We start from the raw sequence: 23,966 nt of genomic DNA, 5'->3' as shown, positions 1-23,966 counted from the left end.
TAAAACTGACCCTTGTGGGACCCCGTATTTCACTGGCACTACACTGGACAGTTCTCCATTTAAATCTACAAAGTGGTATGGATCAGACAGGTAGGATCTAAACCATTTTAATGCCTGTCCCTGCATACCTGTGTGATTTTGTAAGCGATCGATGAGAATATTATGATCTATAGTGTGGAATGCAGCACTAAGATCAAGCAGGACTAAAATGGAGATGCAGCCTTGGTCCGAAGCTAAAAGCAGGTCATCTGTGATTTTAACTAGTGCAGTTTCTGTGCTCTGATGGGGCCTGAAACCTGACTGAAATTCTTCAAGGATATTGTTTTCCTGTAGGAAGGAGCATAATTGGTCTGACACCTTTTCTAATATTTTAGATATAAACAGAAGGTTTGAAATCGGTCTTTAATTTGATATTTCATCAGGGTCCAGTTTCGGTTTCTTAAGAAGAGGCTTAATAACTGCCAACTTAAGAAATTTTGGGACATGACCTAGAAATAACGAAGAGTTAATAATATTTTTATTGTAGCTTTAAGTGTGGAGCTATAGGCTGGTCTGGATCACCGGATGCTGTCAGTGGTTGAACATCCAATATTTTGTTCCTGACTATCAATTTTTTTAGTGAAGAAATTCATAAAGTCCTCACTACTAAACTGTGCTGAAATACTCTCTCCAGAAATCTGATGCTTTGTTAGTTTAGCCACTGTACTGAATAAGAATCTGGGATTGTTCTGGTTTATTCCTATCAGATTGCTCAGATGCTCAGCCCTAGCAGCTTTTAGAGCCTGTCTATAGTTGGCCAGACTATCTTTATACGCAATTCTAAAAACTTCTAATCTGGTTTGTCTCCACTTTCGCTCGAGGTTACGGGTTGCTCTCTTGAGGGTGTGAGTATGACTATTGTACCATGGTGCATGTGTTTTCTCTCTGACCTTTTTTTTTTTTGGCCAGGGCAAGAGATAGTAGGGATTTTTTATGCCTGTCTGAGAGTGCAACATTAAGGACAAGCACTTCAAATGTGTTAAACCTGGGTCCTGATTTCTGAGTAACGGTAAGAGAATTATTATAGATGATTGCGACACCACCTCCACGACCTGTCTGACGGGGCTCATGCTTATATGAATATCCTGATGGAGTAGACTCACTCAGACCAATTTATTCATTTGGTCTAAGCCAGGTTTCAGTAAGACAGAGTGCATCGAAACTATAATCTGAGATCATTTCATTTTTTTATCTGTAACTGAGCTTGGTAAAGATTGTTTTATAATTAATAGTATCTAAATATGCGAATTTTGCAACTATACAATTTAAATGACTGCCTGTGTGTGACTGACACATGTTCATTATCCAGTGAAAGAGTTTTGTCATGGATTTGTTAATATATTGATAATATATAACTTCACTAAATGTAGTATTTATAGAATAAATGTAATCACTATATTATTTATAAGACTTTTCGATGCTTCTGCAGTCATGAAGTAAAGGCATTTATATCTGTAGAGAACAGAGGCGTGAACAAGTGAATGTTTCTAAAATTTCAATTTTTCCTCCAAAGCAAATCCTGAAGAAAAGAAAAATGTAACACCACCTCCCTCAGGTGAGTAAATATCAAAACCAATTTAAATTAACAATAAAGGGTCATTTCAGAATCATTGTTTATCATTGACTTTTTTCAGATAAAAGTTTTACCACATTTTTACCCAGACCTAATTTTAAGATTTTTATATAATAACATTTAGTCATCAGTGTGAGTCCAGAGACTTCTCTCAGGACTCACAGGACTCTCAGGACCAAGAGGTCCGGCCTATAAAATAGATTCATTTATGAATAAAGAAACAGGGAAGATTTCAGTGTGTTTCATCTCCACTGTCTACAAGTGTACAACTCTGAGGATCATGAGAACATTTCAGTGTGGTGTCTAAAGTTGTTGTTTGATTTGCAGGCATTTGTTTGACTTCATTGATTGTCTCTGAGCAGGTAGCAGCTTCCATCCACTGACCCAAAGACATTCCTGCTGTGGAAGGTTTGAGAAAATAGCACACTGGTAGACACGGGCAAGAGTAAAGAGGTACACAATTAATTTTTGCTGGTGCACAAAAGGACCCAACTCCCCAATCTCTGGTCATAACAATTTCTAGTCACAAACAACTTCTAATCATGTGTACAGAAGGTCAGAACCTCACATACAACTTCCCTTCATAAAATGTTCCATCACAAAGACTAGTCAGTCGTTGTGTTAAATCAATTAACTCGACTCAACAATTAACATAATGCTTATGTGAATTAAAATTGATTTATTGCAAACTATGACTTTCTGACATCGATAAGTTCACATAAAAAGAATCTATTCAGCTGGTTTGGTTTATGGCAATAATCTATGTAAATACATGCTTTTACTAATAACATGAGTAGCTTTTGGTCACCTTCATTTTGTCTAGGTAGCTCTTAGAGGAAAAAAGTATAAAAATCTCTGCTATCTAGAGTTATATATACCCCTGCTGGCAGAGTGCTCAGGAAATGTGCAGAACAGCTAGCGGATGTCTTCACTGACATTTCCAACAGAACCATTGTGATGAAGAGGTTCCAGAGGTCATCATAAGCAAGACATTAGTCTCTCAGCTTTGTGAACTGAACTGAACACACACACACACACACTCATTCAATATACATCCAAGTCTACATCGCTCATTAAAACTGTTTACATGCTGTCTTGTACATTCACTCAATTACTGTTTATAAACACCACATTTCAACACTGCCACCAGCTGCTGCTATTATACAAGTCTATACATGTGTACATGAACCCTGTTGGTCTACAGTCCTCTTATTTCTGCACAATGTACTGTACAATAGACAGACTGTACACTGGTCAGCACTATTTTGTGCATCTGTCCTGTGGTGTTTCTTTTATTGTCTGTTTGCACACGATGCACTTCATGTGGCTTGGACAACTTATTTTATTTCCTCTGTGGTGTTTTATGTAGCATCAGGGTCCTGGAGTAACGTTGTTTCATCTGCACTACCTACTGCATCAGCTATATATGGTTAAAATCACAATAAAAGCTTCTTGACTTGACTTAGAAATACACACACTGTGAAATTTGCACATACACACAGGAAACAGGAAGTAGAATCATGAGTCATGTCTTCAGAGTAGAGGAGGAGAAGACCACAAGACCCCTGGACCTTAAACAGAGCAGAAAAAAACAGAATCAAAGCCCGGGGCTGGAGCTGGACAAACAGGGGCAGAGGGTCAGGCTAACTTCTCCCCAAACATACCTTTCTTGCACACACACACACACACACATACACACACACAGACTTGTGAAAGTGACACAACACATGGTGAGGAAAAAACCTCCACCAAGGAAGGACTAGTCCTCTACCCCCAGGGTCCAAGTCAAGTCAAGAAGTTTTTATTGTCATTTCAACCACATATAGCTGACACAGTATAGTGATATGGGACAACGTTACTCCAGGACCCTGGTGCTACATAACACAACAAACAACATATAACTACAAAACAGAAACAACAACACAGAGCTAAGACAGAAAGTTTGTCCTAGCTACGTAAAGTGCAATGTGTGTAACGAGGTGTAAACAGTGCAAGACTGAAGACCGTGCAGAAACAGAAAATACAAAACACACCACAAGACAGTACAGGACACATAATACCAAAAAAATGTGCAAACTAGAACTGTAAACAAGTGCTTTTTAACATATATGCTTGTACCCATATAAATATAGCAGCAGTTGGTCAGTCTGAAGTGTGGAAAAGCAGCAGCAGCAGCTGAATAACTGCAAATACAATACATTATGTTCCAGGTGGGTGAGGGACAGAGGGAGGGTTGTGGTGATGGCATCGTACATGGAGCAGGTAGGATTATACAAAATGAGGCATGAATGAATAAAAAATTTATAACTCCATGTAAATAGCTGACTAAGAATTTATCCAGTGACCAGTATAAAGGGTAACACTAAAAAATGAAAACCATTTAACAGTAATGAAGAGATATGTCATTACCTTTCACTTAGTGTAAACATTTTAAGAAATCATGAACACACACCACTTCCACCTCCTACTTTACTCGTTTGTAATTAGGGAAAAGACAAAACCCCTATAAAACCTGAGGCACAAAGAGAATCTAAAAATGGAAATATACTGACCTGTTCTTCCTGTTCTCCAAAACAACTTCTCCCTACAGCTGTCCTTCCCTCATCCGTGAGAAAGAGAAAGTAAGAGGTTCCTGCCATTAGTCACTATTGTAATACGACACTGTTATCAGCGGTGGACAGCAGAACCTCCTAAACTGTGATTTAAATTTTACTAATCACAGGAAATTTTTCCATCTCCAAGGTAAATCTGAGTTTTGATTTCTTCTCTATGTTTATCTAAATCTGTGTTTTCAGTAGTTTAATGTTCTAGATGCCGCTCTGTGGGATAAACACCCCGAGGGAGAATCGCTGATCCTTTATTCACACTGACGGAACTTTTCTCTAAGAGCAGATCATTCATTAGAGAGACAGGATTACTTATTCAGAGGGAGGATTAATAGTTAAGATTTTAAAAACATCCATGAGAGTGAATAAATATCACAAATTTCACCTAATTCCAGGTAATGATCAGGTTCAGTGTGTTAAAGAGGTTAGAGTGGAGCAGAGGGAGCTGAAGTGGTAAATGCACTAACAAGCTGCTACTAGCAAGTAAGGCCGTTAAGAGGACACTGTTTCATGACTGACCCTGTGTTCTGACTCCAACTTCCAATAGGACATGTGAAGAAAGAATTTCACTGTGCTGTAATGTAGATGTGACAATAATAAAGGCTTCTTGTTTGCTAAAGTAGAAAAAATCTGATGACTTCCTTGTTCCTCTATGAGTTATTGTGAACATGGAAAAATATTCCGTCACGTGTTCATATGTGAAGTGAAAGGTAGATTTCTGTGTATAAAGTAAATCAGCAGAAATGGTGTAATGTAGTGATGGAGCAGGATTTTTATCTCCTAGCATTGTTTAGTGAAGTCCTGATGGGATTTAGTTCTCAGCAGTCACTGAGTTCAGGTTGAGTTTATGATGGAAAGGAGTCACGTGTTGTGTTTCAAACAGGAACTTGGTCTACAGGAAGTCATGATATTACTGATTCTCTTATCAATCTGATAAAACACTAAAACTCGTATCCTGATACCTGTAGCAGTGCTGAGAAAAGAGGAGATCTTCTCATCTTAATATTAAACTCTATGCTGGGTCTGTTAAATAAAACATGGTTGTATTTTATACAAATACAAAAAATAATGCTGTTTATTAACTTTTTTTGTTTGTTTGTATTTAATTTTACTCACTAAAAGCTCCTCTGATATTTCTTTCTTTTGCATTTTGCTAGATGAATGTGTGACTGCTTTAGAGGATTCAGCACAAACATCCTTAATTCAACAATTTCATGTTAAAATGAAAGATTTACTCAATAAATAATAACAGATAGTTATTCTACACTACAACTAAAAAAATTTTACTGTTTATTTAATCTAATATATGATTAGTGGATGAAATGTGAAATGTTGTGTCCGTTCCCAAGTAATAAATCATCAGTCAGAAGAACATTAGTTAAAGCAGTTTTGTTAACAGCTGTGTGTGAAATCAGTCAGCTGTACTGTTTTGTTTATAACGTGTCTCTGTCTCAGAAAATCTACAAAAACTCCACAAGCGTCTTACGGTCATCATGTCCCTCCTTTATATTTCCATCTTATGGGTCACTGCCTGTGTGGGTGAGTGACCAGGTTCTACAACACCAACAAGATATAAGAGTCTTTCCATTAAATAAAATATAATAAAAATGTTTTGTAAAATGCTACAAATCCTGTATATTGTAATGTTTCCCCCCACAGACAGTGCAGAATCTCTGGTTAATGTATCAGCTCCAGTGGGTTCCACAGTCCTCCTGCCATGTAAACTGACTGAAGTCTTCACCCAAACATCAGTTATTCAGTGGCAGATCAACAAAAAAGATCTTGTGTTTGAGAGAAGCAGTGATGCTACGAGTTCAGGTTCAGGATATGAAGGCCGTGTGGATATTCCTCTGGATGAACTACATAAAGGAAACTGTTCCCTGGTGTTGAAGAACGTCAGAATCACTGATGACCATTTATACAGTACCTTTACAGTGGAACATGTGGACAGTACTAACCCTACAGAGGCTAAAGAAATCACCAGTGTTAGTCTCTCAGTCGATGGTAAGTAAAGTGTTCAGTGTAAAATATTGACTAATTCTAGAAGTCACAGTATATCAGATAACAGAGCTGGAAATAAGGAACAATAACAACATCTATTTTAGAGACGCATCAATACATTAATCAGAGTTAACAGATGATGTGTTAGAAAAATACACAAATACAGACATAAATAAAAGGCATACAATTTTAATTTGTAGAAATATTCTTGCTGAAAGGTTCAGAGGTCATCTAGTTGAGGTTAAAGGTCCATCAGGTCTGAGATCCTGCAGCAACAGTTTACACACACGAGCAGGAGGTTTTTACTTTCATGTGGATGTGAGGAAGTGATCAGATATGAAGCTCACAGGACAACCAAAGCAATCAGTTCTATAAAATAAATAAAAACATAAAGTTCCTAACATCAGATCATTTCCTAAAAGGTTTTTCTGTGTCTCTGCAGTCCTTCAGTTATCAGCTCGAGTGGGTTCCACAGCTGTCCTGCCATGTGAATGGAGCCATCTGTCCATCCAGACACCTCATGTTGAGTGGGTTATCGATTCTGAGATTGTGTTTGAGAGAAAGGGTAAAGAGTCATTTCCGGGTGAAGGATATGAGGGCCGTGTGGACGTTCCTGAGGACGAGCTGCTTAAAGGAAACTGTTCCCTGGTGTTGAAGAACGTCAGTGTTACTGATGCAGGAAACTACAGCTCCATGCTAGTGAAAGACAAACAGGTCTTGGTCCAGAAGATTAAACTGTCAGTTGATGGTAAGTGGATTAGTCTCAGACGATACTGAGTACAACACATATCAGTATACAAAGTTTAAAATATCTGGAAAGTTCCTGCACTCACTTGAGCAGCATGTTTCCTGTAGATGTCAGTGTTTCTCAGTCCTGGTTGAGAGAGCACTACACAGTTTAATGTTTCCACAGATAATTCTAAAGCTTTTCATGGCTGTGTTAGACTGAGTGAGGAGAACACACACCTCCTGTCCTGCATTTCACTACTGTTTCAGCTCACACTCATCAACTTCCTCTTACTAATTAAGACTCAATCCTCATCTAAGAGCCATGTGAGCTGATAAAGTACTGAAATGGTTCTTAACCCTGTAACTCTGAGAAATCTGATCTCTATTAGTGATGATCTGATCAGGACTGAATGACGTTGTCTAGTGTTGGTGTTGAAGTTGATCCAGACACATTCTGATGGATCAGGATTAACTATTCTAAGTTTAACCCACATTCACACAGATAGACACACATGATGTAAAGGATTTAGGGGGAAATTATATATAATTTGTGTAATTAATAGTATGTGTTTAGCACCCTTTAGTGGCTCTTCAGTGAAATCTAAATATGCGAATTTTGCAACTATACAATTTAAATGACTGCCTGTGTGTGACTGACACATGTTCATTATCCAGTGAAAGAGTTTTGTCATGGATTTGTTAATATATTGATAACATATAACTTCACTAAATTTAGTATTTATAGAATAAATGTAATCACTATATTATTTGTAAGACTTTTTGGTTCTTCTGCAGTCATAAATTAAATGTATTTATATCTGTAGAGAAGAGAGGAGTGAACAAGTGAATGTTTCTAAAATTTCTTCTTCAATTTTTCCTCCAAAGCAAATCCTGAAAAAACGAAAAATGTAACACCACCTCCCTCAGGTGAGTAAATATCAAAACCAATTTAAATTAACAATAATCATTGACTTTTTTCAGATAAAAGTTTTATCACGGAGACCTAAAGATTTTATATAATAAAGTTTAGAATAAATAATTTGTCTGTCTCCAGGTAAAGCAGGAATAAACTTCCCTCGACCGCTGATCCTCATCATGTCCTTCCTCATGTATTTACTTTTCTCATGTTGAGGAAACATCAGTGTGAGTCCAGAGACTTCTCTCAACCCAAGAGGTCCGGCCTATAAAATAGATTCATTTAGGAATAACAAATCAGGGAAGATTTAGTGTGTTTCATCTCCACTGTCTACAAGTGTACAACTCTGAGGATCATGAGAACATTTCAGTTTGATGCCCAGATTAATGCTGAAACACTACAACATCAGCACACCAGAAAGACTCAGGATTAGTGAGAACAGGATAGAAACCACAGATCATAACAGCTGGTGGTTTGTCCTGTCTGCCTTATTAATTTTTAAACACTACATAAACTATATTATTTTAGTGAAGGTGAGAGTGGTGTCTAAAGTTGTTGTTTGATTTGCAGGCATTTGTTTGCCTTCATTGATTGTCTCTGAGCAGGTAGCAGCTTCCTTCCATTGACCCAAAGACACTCCTGCTGTGGAAGGTTTGAGAAAATAGCACACTGGAAGTCATGCCCAAGAGTAAAATGGTACACAATTCATTTTTGCTGGTGCACAACAGGACCCAATGCTCTCCAGTCTCCATGCAACATGAAAGAGGAAGGGCCTGATCATTTGTTACACTGGGTATTTATAATCATGTTTAAAACACAAAACAGGACAAAGAAAAGGAACAGATAGCTCTTCCAAGTTCTGATTCTTAGCCTTGAGTCCCGTCATCTAGTCTCCAGTGTAGCTCTGTCCCTATGATATTTTGTGCAAACAATCTCTGATCAAAACAACTTCTAGTTGTTCTACTTCTTTTTAAATTGCACACAAAAAGAGCATATTCATCTGGTTTGGTTTATGGCAAAGCTATGTAAATAAATGTTCTTAATAATATAACAGGAGTAGCTCTTGACCACCTTCATTTTATCAAAGCTCTGAGAGGAAAAAAGGTTGGAGACCCCTGCTATAGAGTTAATCCTGGGAAGTCTGCTGGACCAGACAACATTCCTGGCAGAGTGCTCAGAAAATGTGCAGAACAGCTAGAGGAAGCATTTGGTCCTTACCAACAGATATGCAACAGTTACTCAGCTATGTGTACTGAACTGTACCGAACTCACACACACACACACACACACACACATGTATTTGTACACTTGTGTGGACCTTGACATGGGACTGTCGAAGGAACACCTTTTCTCTTTGTGTTATATTAAAAAACAAACACTACAACCCACCACTGAGTGTCACTCTCATCATTAATCACTGTTTGGAATCCAAAACACTCTCCACTGAACTCATGACCTTTGTTGTGAGGACCTTTGGTCGCTAGGCAGCAAAAATCTACATGAGGGTGGATCCAAGTGTTTTTTGAATGGATAACCAAATTAACAAAGAGAACAGTGAGTGATGTGATATTCTAATTGTTGTATACACTTGTAATTTTAAGGGTTTAATGTGTGTTGATGCTGGTTGACTGTTTAAAGACTGGAATAAGTTCATCTGCTCTTGGTCTTGCAGGTGAAGTGCGTGTGGGGAGAGTTAGCTGTGTTAAAGTGTTTAAAGACTGCAGTTTTTAGGCCGCAGCTAAAATATTGTTTGTAATTGACACAGTGCTCAATCATGAATAAGCAAAATAGTTCATGTTTGCAAGCTGTTATATATCATCATGTGCTCATCTTAGCTGGTTAGCCGCTAGGAATTATGCTCATAGATTTGAGATGATCAGGTTTGGCTAATCAAAGCTTTTAGCTGATTTAGTATGAAGCTCAGTTCCTGTCAAATCTCTATACACTGATTGTCCATGTAAGCAGCTGTTTATGTCTATCATGTTTGAAAATCACTAAAATAGTATACATGTAGCTAAAAAGAAAATTAAAAAATTAATCTTAAATTCTTTTAAATATATTATTATATATAATAATATATGTTAAATGTTGCTGTAGTGGGAAATTCCACTACAAAATACACTAATGGAACATTACCGACACACAACAACAACTCAAGCTCGGTCCAGCTCCCATCAAGCTCGTCAGCTCACCTCGACGTATGTCCAATGCTATTCTTGCACAATCAAAAAAAAAAAGTTCTCTGGTTTTCTCTGCGTTTTTTCTCTCCACTCGCACTTGTATCAAAACACACCCTCCTCCTTTTTTCCGCACACCAGTTCTCTCTCTTTTTCTTATTTTACACATAACATGGTGTAAATTCTCTGTTTATGTTTCTATTAAAGATTTTTATTTTACAGGGATCAATGACTAAATATGCCATTGCTAAAATTACAGAAGAGGATAGTGACCATCAGGTGTGTCATCAGCATGCAGATCAAAAGCCAGCATCTGTGGCTGTATGGGACGTATTAGTGCACATGACATGGGGAACTTCTACACCTGTGAAAGCACCTTTGGAGCAGCATGGCTCCATAATAAAAGAGTTTGTTTGCTTAACTCCTGCAGTGCCTTCAGTCCAGACCTGACAAAGTTTTGCTTAAGTAACTTGTCTACTTTTCTTGTTCATAAATATCTATGCAGCTAATATTACTAGTTTATTAAAAGATCTAAATTATTGTGAAGTAATGTCATGTTTAATAATAAATTGATTATGTGCACAATGTATTATTATTATTAGTAGTAGTAGTAGCAGTAGTAGTAATATGATTAAAGCTTTATTACAGAAACTTTATTGAGGTTCTACAGCTCATACAGATGTTTGTAAAATCCTTACAGATGCAGTGATGATTTACTGTACATGAGAATCTGGATATGGTTGTCACATTACACATGGAGACAAAGAGCAGGTCCAACACGGCTTTTAATAACCAAGGCAGGGGGAAAAAGGCAATACGACGAACGGAAATATCCAACTTGAAAATACTAGAGCAGTCGGTACTCTCACGTTAACAGTCTTAATACTAGCCGCTGTGCTCTGTAGGTGAGGGCTTTAAGTAGGCGCCGTGCGATTGGGTGCAGGTGGCACGATTAAAAGTCCGGTGATTGGGAGCGCGGGGGTGCGGCTGAGGTGTTTGTGCCTGTGACAGTACCCCCCCACGGTCGTCTCCAGACATCCGAGAGCAACGACAGGGGCGGCCACGGCCTCTGGGAGCGGGTCGGTCTGGGTGGTGCTGATGGAAGTCGGCGAGCAGTGCCGGATCGAGGATGTCATCCCGGTCCACCCATGATCTTTCCTCGGGACCACACCCCTCCCAGTCGACCAGATATTGCAGATATTGTCGACCAGATATTGCAGACGGCCGCTGCGTCGTCTGGAGTTTATTATCTCTCGGACCTGGTAGACCGTGTTGTCTGCGTCGATCTGGGGCAGCGACGAGATCTCGGACTCTGTAGGAGGAGGGAGAACAGGGTTAGTATGGTTTCAGAAGAGACACATGGAAGGTGGGTGAGATTCGGTAGTGAGCAGGTAGCATGAGTTCGTAAGACACATCATTTATGCGCCTACGGATGTTGAAGGGACTGATATAGCGGGGGCTGAGCTTTCTACAGGGGAGTTTGAGGCAGATGTCCCGTGTGGAAAGCCATACTCAGTCACCTGGATGGTAGCACGGTGCTTCTTTGCTCCACGCATCGGCTTGGTGCTTCTGCCAGCGAATAGCGCGGCGCAGGTGGACATGAGCCGATCCCCAAACCCTCTCACTCTCTCGGAACCAGTGATCGACTGAAGGTATCTCAGCAGGTTCGCCAGACCACGGGAACAGAGGTGGCTGATAGCCGAGTATGCACTGAAAAGGGGTGATCCCGGTGGTTTCTTGGCGGAGTGAGTTTTGTGCATACTCGGCCCAGGGCAGGTATTGGCTCCAATCATGCTGGCGTTCATGGCAGTATGCTCGGAGGTAGCGCCCAATTTCCTGGATTTTCCATTCTGTTTGGCCGTTAGATTGAGGGTGGTAACCAGAGGATAAGCTTACGGATGTACCCAGTTGTCCTAAGAAACCCCTCCATACCCTGGAGATGAACTGGGGCCCTCTATCTGACACAATATCTTCGGGAATGCCGAAGTGTCTGAACACTTGGTGGAAGAGGGCTTTAGCTGTCTCCAGGGCAGTGGGTAGGCCCTTGAGGGGTATGAGTTTACAAGTGTTAGAAAATCGGCCTACCACAACGAGGATGGTGGTAAAGCCTTCTGATGCGGGCAGGTCGGTGATGAAGTCCACTCCCAGGTGGGACCATGGTCGGTGGGGAATAGGGAGTGGCATGAGTTTCCCTTCCGATAAGCGGCGGGGTGTGGAAATCACGGCACAAACGGAACAACCTTTCACAAACTGGTTTACATCCTTACTCATATTTGGCCACCAATACCTGTTCTGGAGGAGTGAGAGGGTGAGTTGTCTGCCTGGATGGCCGGAGCCTAGAGACAAGTGCACAGAGTCCAGGAGGTTAAGACGGAGGGATGCTGGAACGTAGGTTTTGCCTACTGGGCTCCCCAGCGGAGCAGGTTCATTAGCGGAGGCGGCATGGATTTCCTCGTTGACAGCCCAGAGGATGGGGCAGACGAACAGATCTGGAGGTAGTACCGGTTCACTTGCATCGGATTGAGGGTCTGGTGAATACATTCTGGATAGGGCATCGGCCTTTGTGTTCTTACAACCGGGACAATAGGAGACTGTGAATCAAAACCTCGTGAAGAACAGCGCCCAGCGCGCTTGTCGTGGGTTTAAGCGTTTGGCTTCTTTGAGGTATTGTAGATTTTTGTGATCAGTGATGACCTCAAAGGGATGGACAGCCCCCTCCAGCCAGTGCCACCATTCCTCCAGTGCCAACTTGATTGCTAACAGCTCACAGTTTCCGATGTCATAGTTACGCTCCGCCGGGGTTAGTTTCCTTGAAAAGAAAGCACATGGATGGAGTGCCAGGGGTTTACCTCCTTGTTGTGACAGCACTGCTCCTACTCCTAGCGCAGAGGCATCTACCCCGACTACAAAAGGCTGGCTAGGATCAGGATGCACTAATGTAGGAGCGGAACAAAAGGCGGCTTTTAGCTGCTGGAAGGCTTCGACTGCTAATTTTGACCGGGTGAGTGTCTTAGGCTGTCCACATAATAATAAAGTGAGGGGAGCAGTGATTTGGCTGTAGTTATGGATGAAGCGGCGGTAGAAATTCGCAAACCCCAGAAACCGTTGCAGCTCCTTGACTGTCTCTGGCTGCAGCCAGTTCATCACTGCATCTATTTTAGCCTGGTCCATCTTAATACCCGCAGCGGAGATGATGTAACCCAGAAACTGCATGACAGTTTGGTGGAACTCGCACTTTTCAAGTTTGAGGAAAAGGCGGTGACGGCGGAGGCGGTCAAATACCTGACGGACATGGTGGATGTGCTCCGACTGGTTGGAAGAGTAGATTAAGATCATCAATGTATACGATGACGAACCGGTGGAGCATATCACGGAAGATTTCATTCATGAAGTTCTGGAATACCGCTGGAGCATTTGTGAGCCCATATGGCATGACCCGGTACTCGTAGTGCCCAGAAGGTGTGATGAACACCGTCTTCCACTCATCTCCCTGACGAATGCAGATGAGGTTATATGCAAAGATACAAAGAATATACAAAGAAGAAGCTGGATGCCACCGGGGAGGTCGAAGGGCGTATGAACCCCTGGCGGAGTGCCTCTTTGATATATTCTTCCATGGCCTTATGCTCCGGGACAGACAGGAGATAGATGCACCCTTTGGGCATCTTAGCATTGGGCAGAAGGTCCACAGCACAATCCCAGGATCGATGTGGTGGGAGCTTTGTAGCGGCGACTTTGCTAAACACCTCCATGTAATCCTGATACTCCCCTGGGAGGTCCACCTCACGGCCAGTAGGGGGGCTCTCGATGTTCGTCGACCCCAGGAGAACAGATCTAGTTGGAGGGCGCGGGAGTGCGCGTAGGCAAGAACTGAGGCAATGATCGCTCCACTGTTCGTGCTCCACCGAATTGTGGGTTGATGTTGCGCCAGCCATGGGCGTCCTAGGACAACGTCCACCCTGGCCTCCTCCAACACCAACAGCGAGAGCACCTCCTCATGCAGACAGCCGATGCGCAGCGTCAATTCCGGCGTCCGCCACTGCACCAGTCCTCGACCCAGCGGTTTTCCTTGGATGGTTGTGATACGATAGCGCGTTGGGTTCCTTTGGAACCTATACCTATCCTCATGGGATATGGTATTCAGAGAGGAGGCGGGTGGAGATAAAGTTCCCGGACGCGCCCGAGTCAAAGAGCACGCTGACAGAACAAGAGTGAGTCAAACATTAATGTGGCATCATGATACCGAGGATTAGAGAGTACTGAGCTGAGGTGGATAGTACTCACCGCTGGGTGTACAGGATGGACGGGACAGGTAGGGATGGAATGACCAGATTCTCCGCAGTAGAGGCAGAGCCCATGCTGAAGCCGGCGCTGCCGTTCATCCGCAGATAGATGGTACTCATCCGTTTGCATAGGCTCTGGTGCGGAGAACTCCTCGCAGGGTGAAGCCTTGGAATGGTTGTTCCCTCCACCCGGAACCGCGACGAGATGTTGGGCCACTGTCTGAGCCTTCAACAGGAAGGCCTCCAGGCTGCTGGAGTCTTCATATATGGCCATCTGCCGTTGGATCTTGGGCTGTAACCCCCGCCGGTATGCCGTGAGTAGCGCTATCTTATTCCATCCGCTAGATTCCAGCGTGTGGAAGCGCAGCGTATACTCGCGGACGGTGTTTCTACCTTGCCGCAGAGTGAACAGCTCATCATGTGTCGAGAGGGTGGAAGCGCCCGCACCGAAAAACCGCCTTGAAGTGGGCCAGAAAGTTCGTTAATGACACGAACACTGGGCTCTCCGATGTCCACAATGCCTCTGCCCAGCGCCCTCTGCCCAGCGCCCTCTCTGGGCCTGGCAGGGAACTGTCCAGCTGTTCCTGACAACACACACGAGCAGGAGGTTTTTACTTTCATGTAGATGTGAGGAAGTGATCAGATATGAAGCTCACAGGACAACCAAAGCAATCAGTTTCTATAAAATAAATAAAAACATAAAGTTCCTAACATCAGATCATTTCCTAAAAGGTTTTTCTGTGTCTCTGCAGTCCTTCAGTTATCAGCTCGAGTGGGTTCCACAGCTGTCCTGCCGTGTGAATGGAGCCATCTGTCCATCCAGACACCTCATGTTGAGTGGTTCATCGATTCTGAGATTGTGTTTGAGAGAAAGGGTAAAGAGTCATTTCAGGGTGAAGGATATGAGGGCCGTGTGGATGTTCCTGAGGACGAGCTGCTTAAAGGAAACTGTTCCCTGGTGTTGAAGAACATCAGTGTTACTGATGCAGGAATCTACAGCAGCTCCATGCTAGTGAAAGACAAACAGGAACACAGGAACTTCTTGGTCCAGAAGATTAAACTGTCAGTTGATGGTAAGTGGATTAGTCTCAGACGATACTGAGTACAACACATATCAGTACACAAAGTTTAAAATATCTGGAAAGTTCCTGCACTCACTTGAGCAGCATGTTTCCTGTAGATGTCAGTGTTTCTCAGTCCTGGTTGAGAGAGCACTACACAGTTTAATGTTTCCACAGATAATTCTAAAGCTTTTCATGGCTGTGTTAGACTGAGTGAGGAGAACACACACCTCCTGTCCTGCATTTCACTACTGTTTCAGCTCACACTCATCAACTTCCTCTTACTAATTAAGACTCAATCCTCATCCAAGAGCCATGTGAGCTGATAAAGTACTGAAATGGTTCTTAACCCTGTAACTCTGAGAAATCTGATCTCTATTAGTGATGATCTGATCAGGACTGAATGACGTTGTCTAGTGTTGGTGTTGAAGTTGATCCAGACACATTCTGATGGATCAGGATTAACTATTCTAAGTTTAACCCACATTCACACAGATAGACACACATGATGTAAAGGATTTAGGGGGAAATTATCTAAAACTAGACCTGATATATGGTTTAGAATTTAAACCAGTCTTTATCTACATGGTGTCATCAGACTTTAATGGTTTTTAATGTAAATAAATGTAGTTAAGCTGAAGTCAGTGACAGATGAATAGAGTTTGAGAAAAGATCAGATCTCACAGTTTAGACACTTGTGGGCTAATACATTAATGTTCATGAGGCTGAATCAGGATCTAAAAAGATCAGAAGTTCATCATCTGACTGTTCATTACACAGACTAGTGACTAAATTCAAGATTCAAGAAGCTTTATTGTCATTTCAACCACATATATCTGATGCAGTACATAGTGAAATGAAACAACGTTTCTCCAGGACCTGGTGCTACATAAACATACAACAACAAGTTCAGCACAAAACAACACCACAGAGCTAGGACAGAAGTTTGTCTTAGCCATGTAAAGTGCACAGTGTGCAGCTAGGTGCAAACAGAGCATAGACAAGACAGTGCAAAAGACAATAAATACAAGAAAGACAACAAAAAAGAACACAGGACACTTAGCGCCGAAAAGAAAGAAAAGAACATGTGTAATGGAATGTAAGTGAAATAAAATAAGATAAAGTGAAATGATGTAAAAATAAAAAAAAGTATTGTGCAAAAATATTGTGCAAAAAAATACACAGCAGCGGTTGAGGTTGTGCAAATAGAATAAACATAAATATGACTATAGCAGCGGATGACAGGTAGAGGTGCAGTAAGTAATGAACAATATAAATTATGTGTGTATGCGTCCACACAGTCAAGAGAGAGTGTGTGTATCTGTGTGTGAGAGAGACAGAGAGTTAATATACAGTTCAGTCCTGAGTGAGAGTGTGTGTGTGTGTGTGTGTGTGTGTGTGTGTGTGTGAGAGAGTGTAGAACAGTTCAGTCCTGAGTGAGAGTGTGTGAGAGAGTGTAGAACAGTTCAGTCCTGAGTGAGAGTGTGTGAGAGAGTGTAGAACAGTTCAGTCCCGGGTGTTGAGGAACCTGATGGCTTGAGGAAAGAAACTGTTACACAGTCTGGTTGTGAGGCCTGAATGCTCCGGTACCTCTTTCCAGATGGCAGGAGGGTGAAGAGTGTGTGTGAGGGGTGTGTGGGGTGTGTGGGGTGTGTAAGAGTTTGTGTGAGGGGTGTGTGGGGTGTGTAAGAGTGTGTGTGAGGGGTGTGTGGGGTCAGCCACAATGCTGTTGGCTTTGCGGATGCAGCGTGCGGTGTAAATATTCGTGATAGAGGGGGGGGAGACTCCAATGATCTTCTTAGCTGTCCTCACTATCCGCTGAAGGGTCTTGCGATCCGAGACGGTGCAGTTCCCAAACCAGGCAGTGATGCAGCTGCTCAGGACGCTCTCCATGGTCCCTCTGTAGAACACAGTCAGGATGGGGGAAGGGAGATGGGCTTTCCTCAGCCTCCTCAGGAAGTAGAGGCGCTGCTGGGCTTTCTTGGTGATGGAGCTGGTGTTGAGTGACCAGGTGAAGTTCTCCGCCAGATGGACACCAAGGAATTTGATGCTCTTGACAATCTCCACCGAGGATCCGTCGATGGACAGCGGAGAATGGTCACTCTGTGCTCTCCTGAAGTCAACAACCATCTCTTTGGTCTTGTCGACGTTCAGGGAGAGGTTGTTGGCTCTGCACCAGGCTGTTAGCCGCTGCACCTCCTCTCTGTATGCTGACTCGTCATTCTTGCACAGTCGTGAGTCAGCAGAGTGAACAGCAGTGGACTGAGCACACAGCCCTGAGGAGCTCCAGTGTTCAGTGTGGTGGTGCTGCTCCCGATCCGGACTGACTGAGGTCTCCCAGTCAGGAAATCCAGGATCCAGTTGCAGAGAGAGGTGTTCAGGCCCAGGAGACTCAGCTTCTTAATCAGCTGCTGAGGGATGATTGTGTTGAATGCTGAACTGAAATCTATGAACAGCATTCGAACGTAGGAGTCTTTGCAGTCCAGGTGTGTGAGGGCCAGATGGAGGGTTGTGGTGATGGCGTCTTCCGTAGAACGGTTAGGACGATACACAAACTGCAAGTGGTCCAGTGAGGGTGGTAGCTGTGACTTGATGTGCCTCATGACGAGCCTCTCGAAGCATTTCATCATGATTGGTGTGAGTGCGATGGGACGGTAGTCATTGAGGCAGGACTTCTTTGGCACAGGGATGATGGTCGTTGTCTTGAGGCACGTAGGGATGATGGAGCTGCTCAGCGAGATGTTGAAGATGTCAGTGAAGACATCTGCTAGCTGCTCTGCACACTCCCTGAGAACTCTGCCAGGAATGTCGTCTGGTCCAGCAGACTTCCGTGGGTTAACTCTGTATAGAGTTCTCCTCACGTCAGCCGTGGTGAGACAAAGCACTGGGTCATTAGGAGGAGGGATGGTCTTCCTCGCTGTTGTGTTGTTCTGTGCCTCAAACCGAGCGTAGAAGTCGTTCAGAGCATCTGGAAGGGAGGCATCACTGTCACAGGCAGGTGAAGTTGTCCTGTAGTTGGTGATCGCCTGGATGCCCTGCCACATGCGCCGGGAGTCTCTGCTGTTCTGGAAGTGGCCGTGGATTCTCTGGGCGTGTGCACGCTTCGCCTCTCTGATGGCTCGGGACAGTTTGGCCCTTGCAATTTTTAAGGCCGCCCTGTCCCCTGATCTGAAGGTAGAGTCTCTCGAATTCAAGAGAGCACACACTTTCGCAGTCATCCACGGCTTCTGGTTGGAGCGTGTTGTGATGGTCTTGGAGACGGACACGTCATCGATGCATTTCCCGATGTAGCCGGTCACTGATGCTGTGTACTCCTCCAAGTCAGTAGAGTCGCCGTTGGTTGCAGCCTCCCTAAACATGTCCCCTCATCAATATGATCATCAATAATCAGTTATTAACAGCAGCAAACACTTCCAGTGGGTAAAATATCAACTACATCACTTGCTTATTCCTTACAGTGTCCCACAAACTGCTGCTCTTACTTCTGCTAAATTTTAATCCTTTTTCAGTGATGTTATATGACAGAATTCATCTCTAAACTCATCATTATACCTCACTCTGACAGCTAGAGTAAAGTTTTATGAATAAAAAAGTATTCATGTACCTCTGTATAATTGATGTATTACTTTTATTGATTACATTTAATCAAACTGTGAACGGTCTAATTATTTTTGCTTATCCAAGTTATTTCCTGTGGTTTTATCATCATCAGCAGATATAAATGAATAATGAGGTTGTTGTTGTGGTTTCTGTACTTGATCATGCAGGTCTGTCTGTCTAATCCCCCATCAGACCCTTCTGCAGGTACTGGGTTTGGGGTGTAATGATACTCACACTTTAAATCTGATATAATTCAATACAGTGTCCTGATCTGACATTGACTGAATATTTTAGATTTCTATTTTCAGTTTAAAACATTATAAATGTACAATAAATGAAACTGATAGTGTTTGTGTGTTCCTTTTACTCTTAGCAGGGTTTAATGGAAAAACAGCAGTACATTAGGATGGAAAAAGTATAGATCTTAATGTCATGACAAGGGGGTGTGTCTGAAGCACAGGACTTTTCTCAATCTGGTGTTAGCTCCAGTTCAAAACATCTATTATTGTTCCTGAATAAACTTTAATAAAGTAATTAATATAATTATAGCAGCACAATACTGATTATTATTTAAGGATCAGTGATAACATGATCTGTATGTATGGCTGAAAAACACTGAAAAATATAATAAAAAGTAATCTGATGTTTGATTTATTTTCTTCATGGACACGTTTTCCTCAGCACTGTACTGATATCTCTGTGTGACTCTGTGTGTATTTTAGATGGAATCAGTAATGAGAGAGGTTCTTCATCTGAGGATTCAGATTCACACCAGACTGGAGGGAACATCTGGATTATCTGGTTATGTGTTGGGATTGGAATTGTAATCATCATCGGCGTGTATGTGTGCTACAGCAGGTTACAAGGTAAAACTGGTTGAACTTGTAGGCTGAACTTGTGAAAGAATCAGACAGAATATTTTTGGTAATCATGTTTTTCATGTGTCTAAATTTATTGTCTAATTAATATTTATAAAATGAAATTCTCTTTCAGGAAAATCATCATCATCAGTATCATCATCATGCTGCAGTCGCACCACCAACTCCACTGAACAGGTACGAAAACATTTAAATTTTATAAAATTATTTTTACCCAGGATTTTAAAAAAGAGCACCAACCTTTCCCCAGCTATTTTGGGTCAGTGTCATTTAAAGGTCATTAGGCAACGTCAGAAACTATAGTAAGGAGGTCTCAAAAAGCGTTTTTTTTCATCAGAACTTTATACTTCGTGTCCAGCTGAGTTTCTTGTATTTAAGTTTCTTGAAGCACTGCACTGCTTTTTTGCTCACAGAGCATTTTTTGAGCACAGATAATCATCTTGATGTGACGGGGCAAGTTCAGACTGGAGATGGAGTGAACAAGTACCATGGAATTTCTATAAAAAGACGAGGTTCAAACCCTGTTCAAACCAAACACCAGGTTGAAACACAAACCTGTTTCTCAGTCACAGGATACACCAATGGCTTACATCATTATTATTACTTCATTATTTTCCATGTTTAATGTATTGGGGACTAATAGAAAAATCTCGACCTTTTCACTTTCTTTTGCACTTAAACTGCATTTTAAAGTAAAAACATTGTGCTGTTCTTTCAGTTACGACCTCGGTCTCCATGATCACACTCAGTCTGAAGTTTTCCTACTCTAATTCTACTCTTATTCATGTAGTATGACGTGTTATCTATTATCATTTCAGTATTAAACCACAATAATAAACCAAGTGTTTAAAGGGTTTAAATTAGGAATACGAGAAGAACAAACAATCTCATGAATGTGTTATGAAGAAAATACAGTAAACAGAACAGAACATTTCCACAATAAACAGAAAATAAACTGTTCAGTGCTGTTCATCATCTGAATCTCTCTACAGGACGGTCATCAGGGCAGTGTGCTGTACAAAAGAAGGTCCAGGAAATCTACTAAGAACAACACAGCATTAGATATGGACAGTGTGACCTCACAGCCACAGATACACTGACCGACACTGACCACAAAGGTGTCACCAATAATTTATCTATCTATCTATCTATCTATCTATCTATCTATCTATCTATCTATCTATCTATCTATCTATCTATCTATCTATCTATCTATCTATTTATTTATTTTCACTTATGAGCAATTATTTAAAAGAGTTTTAACTCTCTCTCTCTCATACATACATATACACTCACACATATAATATATATATATATGTTTGAAATGGAAGTATTAACAAAATTATTCATTTTTCTAAAGATATGAAACTTCTACATTTTGACCTATTAGTTAGATGGTATAAGGTTGGTTTTTCAATAACATCCGATGCTGACGACACTCAACTTGTCCTCTCCTATCTTTCCTCAGACATTGTTCTGCTCTGATCTCATCATGGAAAACAGATCATCTTAAACTTAATCCCTGCAAGACTGAGCTGCTGTTCATCCCTGGAGCAGCATCACCATGTCAGGATCTTCTGATTTATCTGGAAAACTCTCAGACTTCACATCATGGACAACCATCTGCTCTTCTAACTAACCTGACTTGGTCATGGCTTCTCCTCTATGTAGCAGGGATGTGTTTTTACACCAGATTATAAATATATTAATAAATAGTGAATTATTATGTCATTAGATTGCAGCAATGGGCACAGCATGAACGATGGCTGATGTCATGTGAAGGATAAAACTTTATAGTTGAGGTGGAATCTGGGTTCAGTTCCTCTCAGCAGTGCCCTTGGAGGGGACAGGTACGATTCTGCCAGTTTTGGCTAATTTGTAAAAGAATTTCCATCAGGATCAATAAAGTTCTATCTTGTCTTATCTTTGTCATATTAATACCTATTGTAATTATTCATTTCATGTTTAAAGAGTTGAATATAAAGGTATTACCAGCAAAATGATTGTCACGTTCAGGGATTAGTTCAAATTAATAACATAATGTACTGTTACTCTTTTTTTTTTTTTTTTTTTTTACAAGGGACTTTTTACTACATCTTTATTTTTTGGCTGTTTGTGTTTGTGCTGCACAGGAGATATGTGCTAGTGGCTAACATGGATGTTTAGGAAGAAAGCTTTATTAATATTACATTACAGCACAGTGAAATTCTTTCTTCATATAGTCCAATCTTGGAGGTTGGGGTCAGAGCACAGGGTCAGTCATGATGCAGTGACCCTGGAGCAGGGAGGGTTACGTGCCTTGCTCTGAGGCCCAGTGGTGGTAGCTTGTGGTGGTGCTGGTGAGCCTTAATGAGCTTCCACTGCCCCTTTATAATTTTGTGAATTGTGTGACCTTGTGTATTGAATCTTGATATTCTGTGATTAACAGGCAGGACAGAGCACCACTGAGCCTAGTCTCTGTCTCTGTATGTCTTTCACTACACAGGTACTGAGAACAAACTGCTGACAACACAACACAGCTTTGTGTGTAGGATTTCTTTTAATTTAATTTTAGTTACTTGTTTACATCTTTATATAAACTCACAGTGCTGAAGAATAACCACTACATTTACATCAGGAGAATTTGGTCACTGAATCTCTGCAGTTACTGAACTGATAACTCATATGTATTAATAATTGAAAGTCAATTCTAATTTATTTGTATAATCACTATAACAATAGACATTTTCATAAAACTTAAAAGGCCTGATTTTTGCTCAGCTTCTTCTTGTGTTAAACAGAAGAGCAAAAACATGTTCTAACTGTGTGCAGAGATTTGTAGCTATTTTTAGTTATTTACTGAAGATATTAACAAATGATGGTAATAAAATTTTGTCCAATAAAGTGAAGAAATCCTTATTATGAAGCATTTGCAGTAAATGCAATAGTTTATACATAGAACATAAAACCAAGAAAAAAAAAAAATTCTATTCAATTTTCGGAAATGAATCGAATGAATTGAATCCAATTTAAAAATAAGGGTTTTTTCTTGTTTGTTTGTTTGTTAAAATTATTTTAATGATAACATGGATTGTATAACAAGATTTTTCTTTTTACCTTCAAGCATGTTTCATTGGAAGAATTCTGTGAATAAATCTGACAAAAGCGCTAACTGGAGGCTTTGGATTCTTTATATTTGACCGAACATTCTTATATGAGCCATTTACTATTATAAATTATATACTTTTTTGCTTGGAAGCTAACATGTAGGTTTACGTCTTTAATGAATATCTCCCTTTCCGCACTAAGTCAATCCTTATATAGAACCAAAAGCCCAAATGATCACCTTCACTGCTGATAATGTGTGGGTGTTTCAATTCAATTCAATTCAATTCAATTCAATTCAATTCAATTCAATTTTATTTGTATAGCGCTTTTAACAAAGAGCATTGTCTCAAAGCAGCTTTACATGAGAAACGACATAAGAAAACAACAAACATATAAACAGACAGACAGACAGACAGTCCTAGATGTTAATCCAAGTGAGCAAGACTGAGGTGACTGAGGCGACTGTGGCAAGGAAAAACTCCCTTAGATGGTAAGAGGAAGAAACCTTGAGAGGAACCAGACTCAAAAGGGAACCCATCCTCATTTGGGTGACAACTGTGTGATGCAGATACAGCATGTGTATAGTGTTATGTAAATCAATAAGGAGGCTGTTGTCCATGTCGCTGCTTGAATATCCCAATCCTCACAAGCAGAACCCGGCTGGAGCTGGTCCATCTCCGGATGCCACTGGAGCCGGCACAGTCTCTGTATGCCTCGGGATGGGTAGAAGAAGGGAAACAATGGAACAGCATTAGCGTAGCTGCTGTTCATAATATTAGCAGTACTAGATGATAATGTGTATTTAATCAGATGTACTGGAGCACAAGGTTATGGGAAGTGTTAGATGTATGCCAGGATAAAGAGATAAGTCTTTAGTCTACATTTAAACTGGGGGACTGTGTCTGAGCCCCGAACACTGTCAGGAAGACTATTCCAAAGTTTAGGAGCTAAATACGAAAACGCTCTACCCCCTTTTGTGGACTTTGATATTCTGGGAACTACTAGAAGTCCGGAAT

General features: G+C 41.3%; 1 protein-coding gene across 2 annotated transcripts; it reads left to right on the top strand.

The window, feature by feature from the left end:
* Positions 1-1,789: 1,789 nt before the first annotated feature.
* LOC131365001 (uncharacterized) lies at positions 1,790-22,400 on the top strand. 2 transcript variants are annotated; one of them, XM_058408552.1, is made up of 10 exons: positions 1,790-2,065; positions 3,823-3,874; positions 4,203-4,354; positions 5,674-5,757; positions 5,878-6,222; positions 15,077-15,397; positions 19,708-19,851; positions 19,979-20,040; positions 20,856-20,981; positions 21,332-22,400. In XM_058408552.1, exons 4-9 carry the CDS (start codon positions 5,712-5,714, stop codon positions 20,961-20,963), a joined length of 1,026 nt encoding a protein of 341 aa, XP_058264535.1. In that variant the 5' UTR covers positions 1,790-2,065; positions 3,823-3,874; positions 4,203-4,354; positions 5,674-5,711; the 3' UTR covers positions 20,964-20,981; positions 21,332-22,400. The 2 variants fall into 2 exon arrangements, with proteins under 2 accessions (XP_058264535.1, XP_058264536.1); XM_058408553.1 differs by lacking the exon at positions 21,332-22,400 and having other exon boundaries at positions 1,791-2,065; positions 19,708-19,825; positions 20,856-20,985.
* The last annotated feature ends 1,566 nt before the right edge of the window (positions 22,401-23,966 follow it).

This window comes from Hemibagrus wyckioides, linkage group LG14 (genome assembly GCF_019097595.1).
Source record: "Hemibagrus wyckioides isolate EC202008001 linkage group LG14, SWU_Hwy_1.0, whole genome shotgun sequence".
NCBI classification, from domain to species: domain Eukaryota; kingdom Metazoa; phylum Chordata; class Actinopteri; order Siluriformes; family Bagridae; genus Hemibagrus; species Hemibagrus wyckioides.
This window is presented reverse-complemented; position numbering and strand designations above follow the sequence as displayed.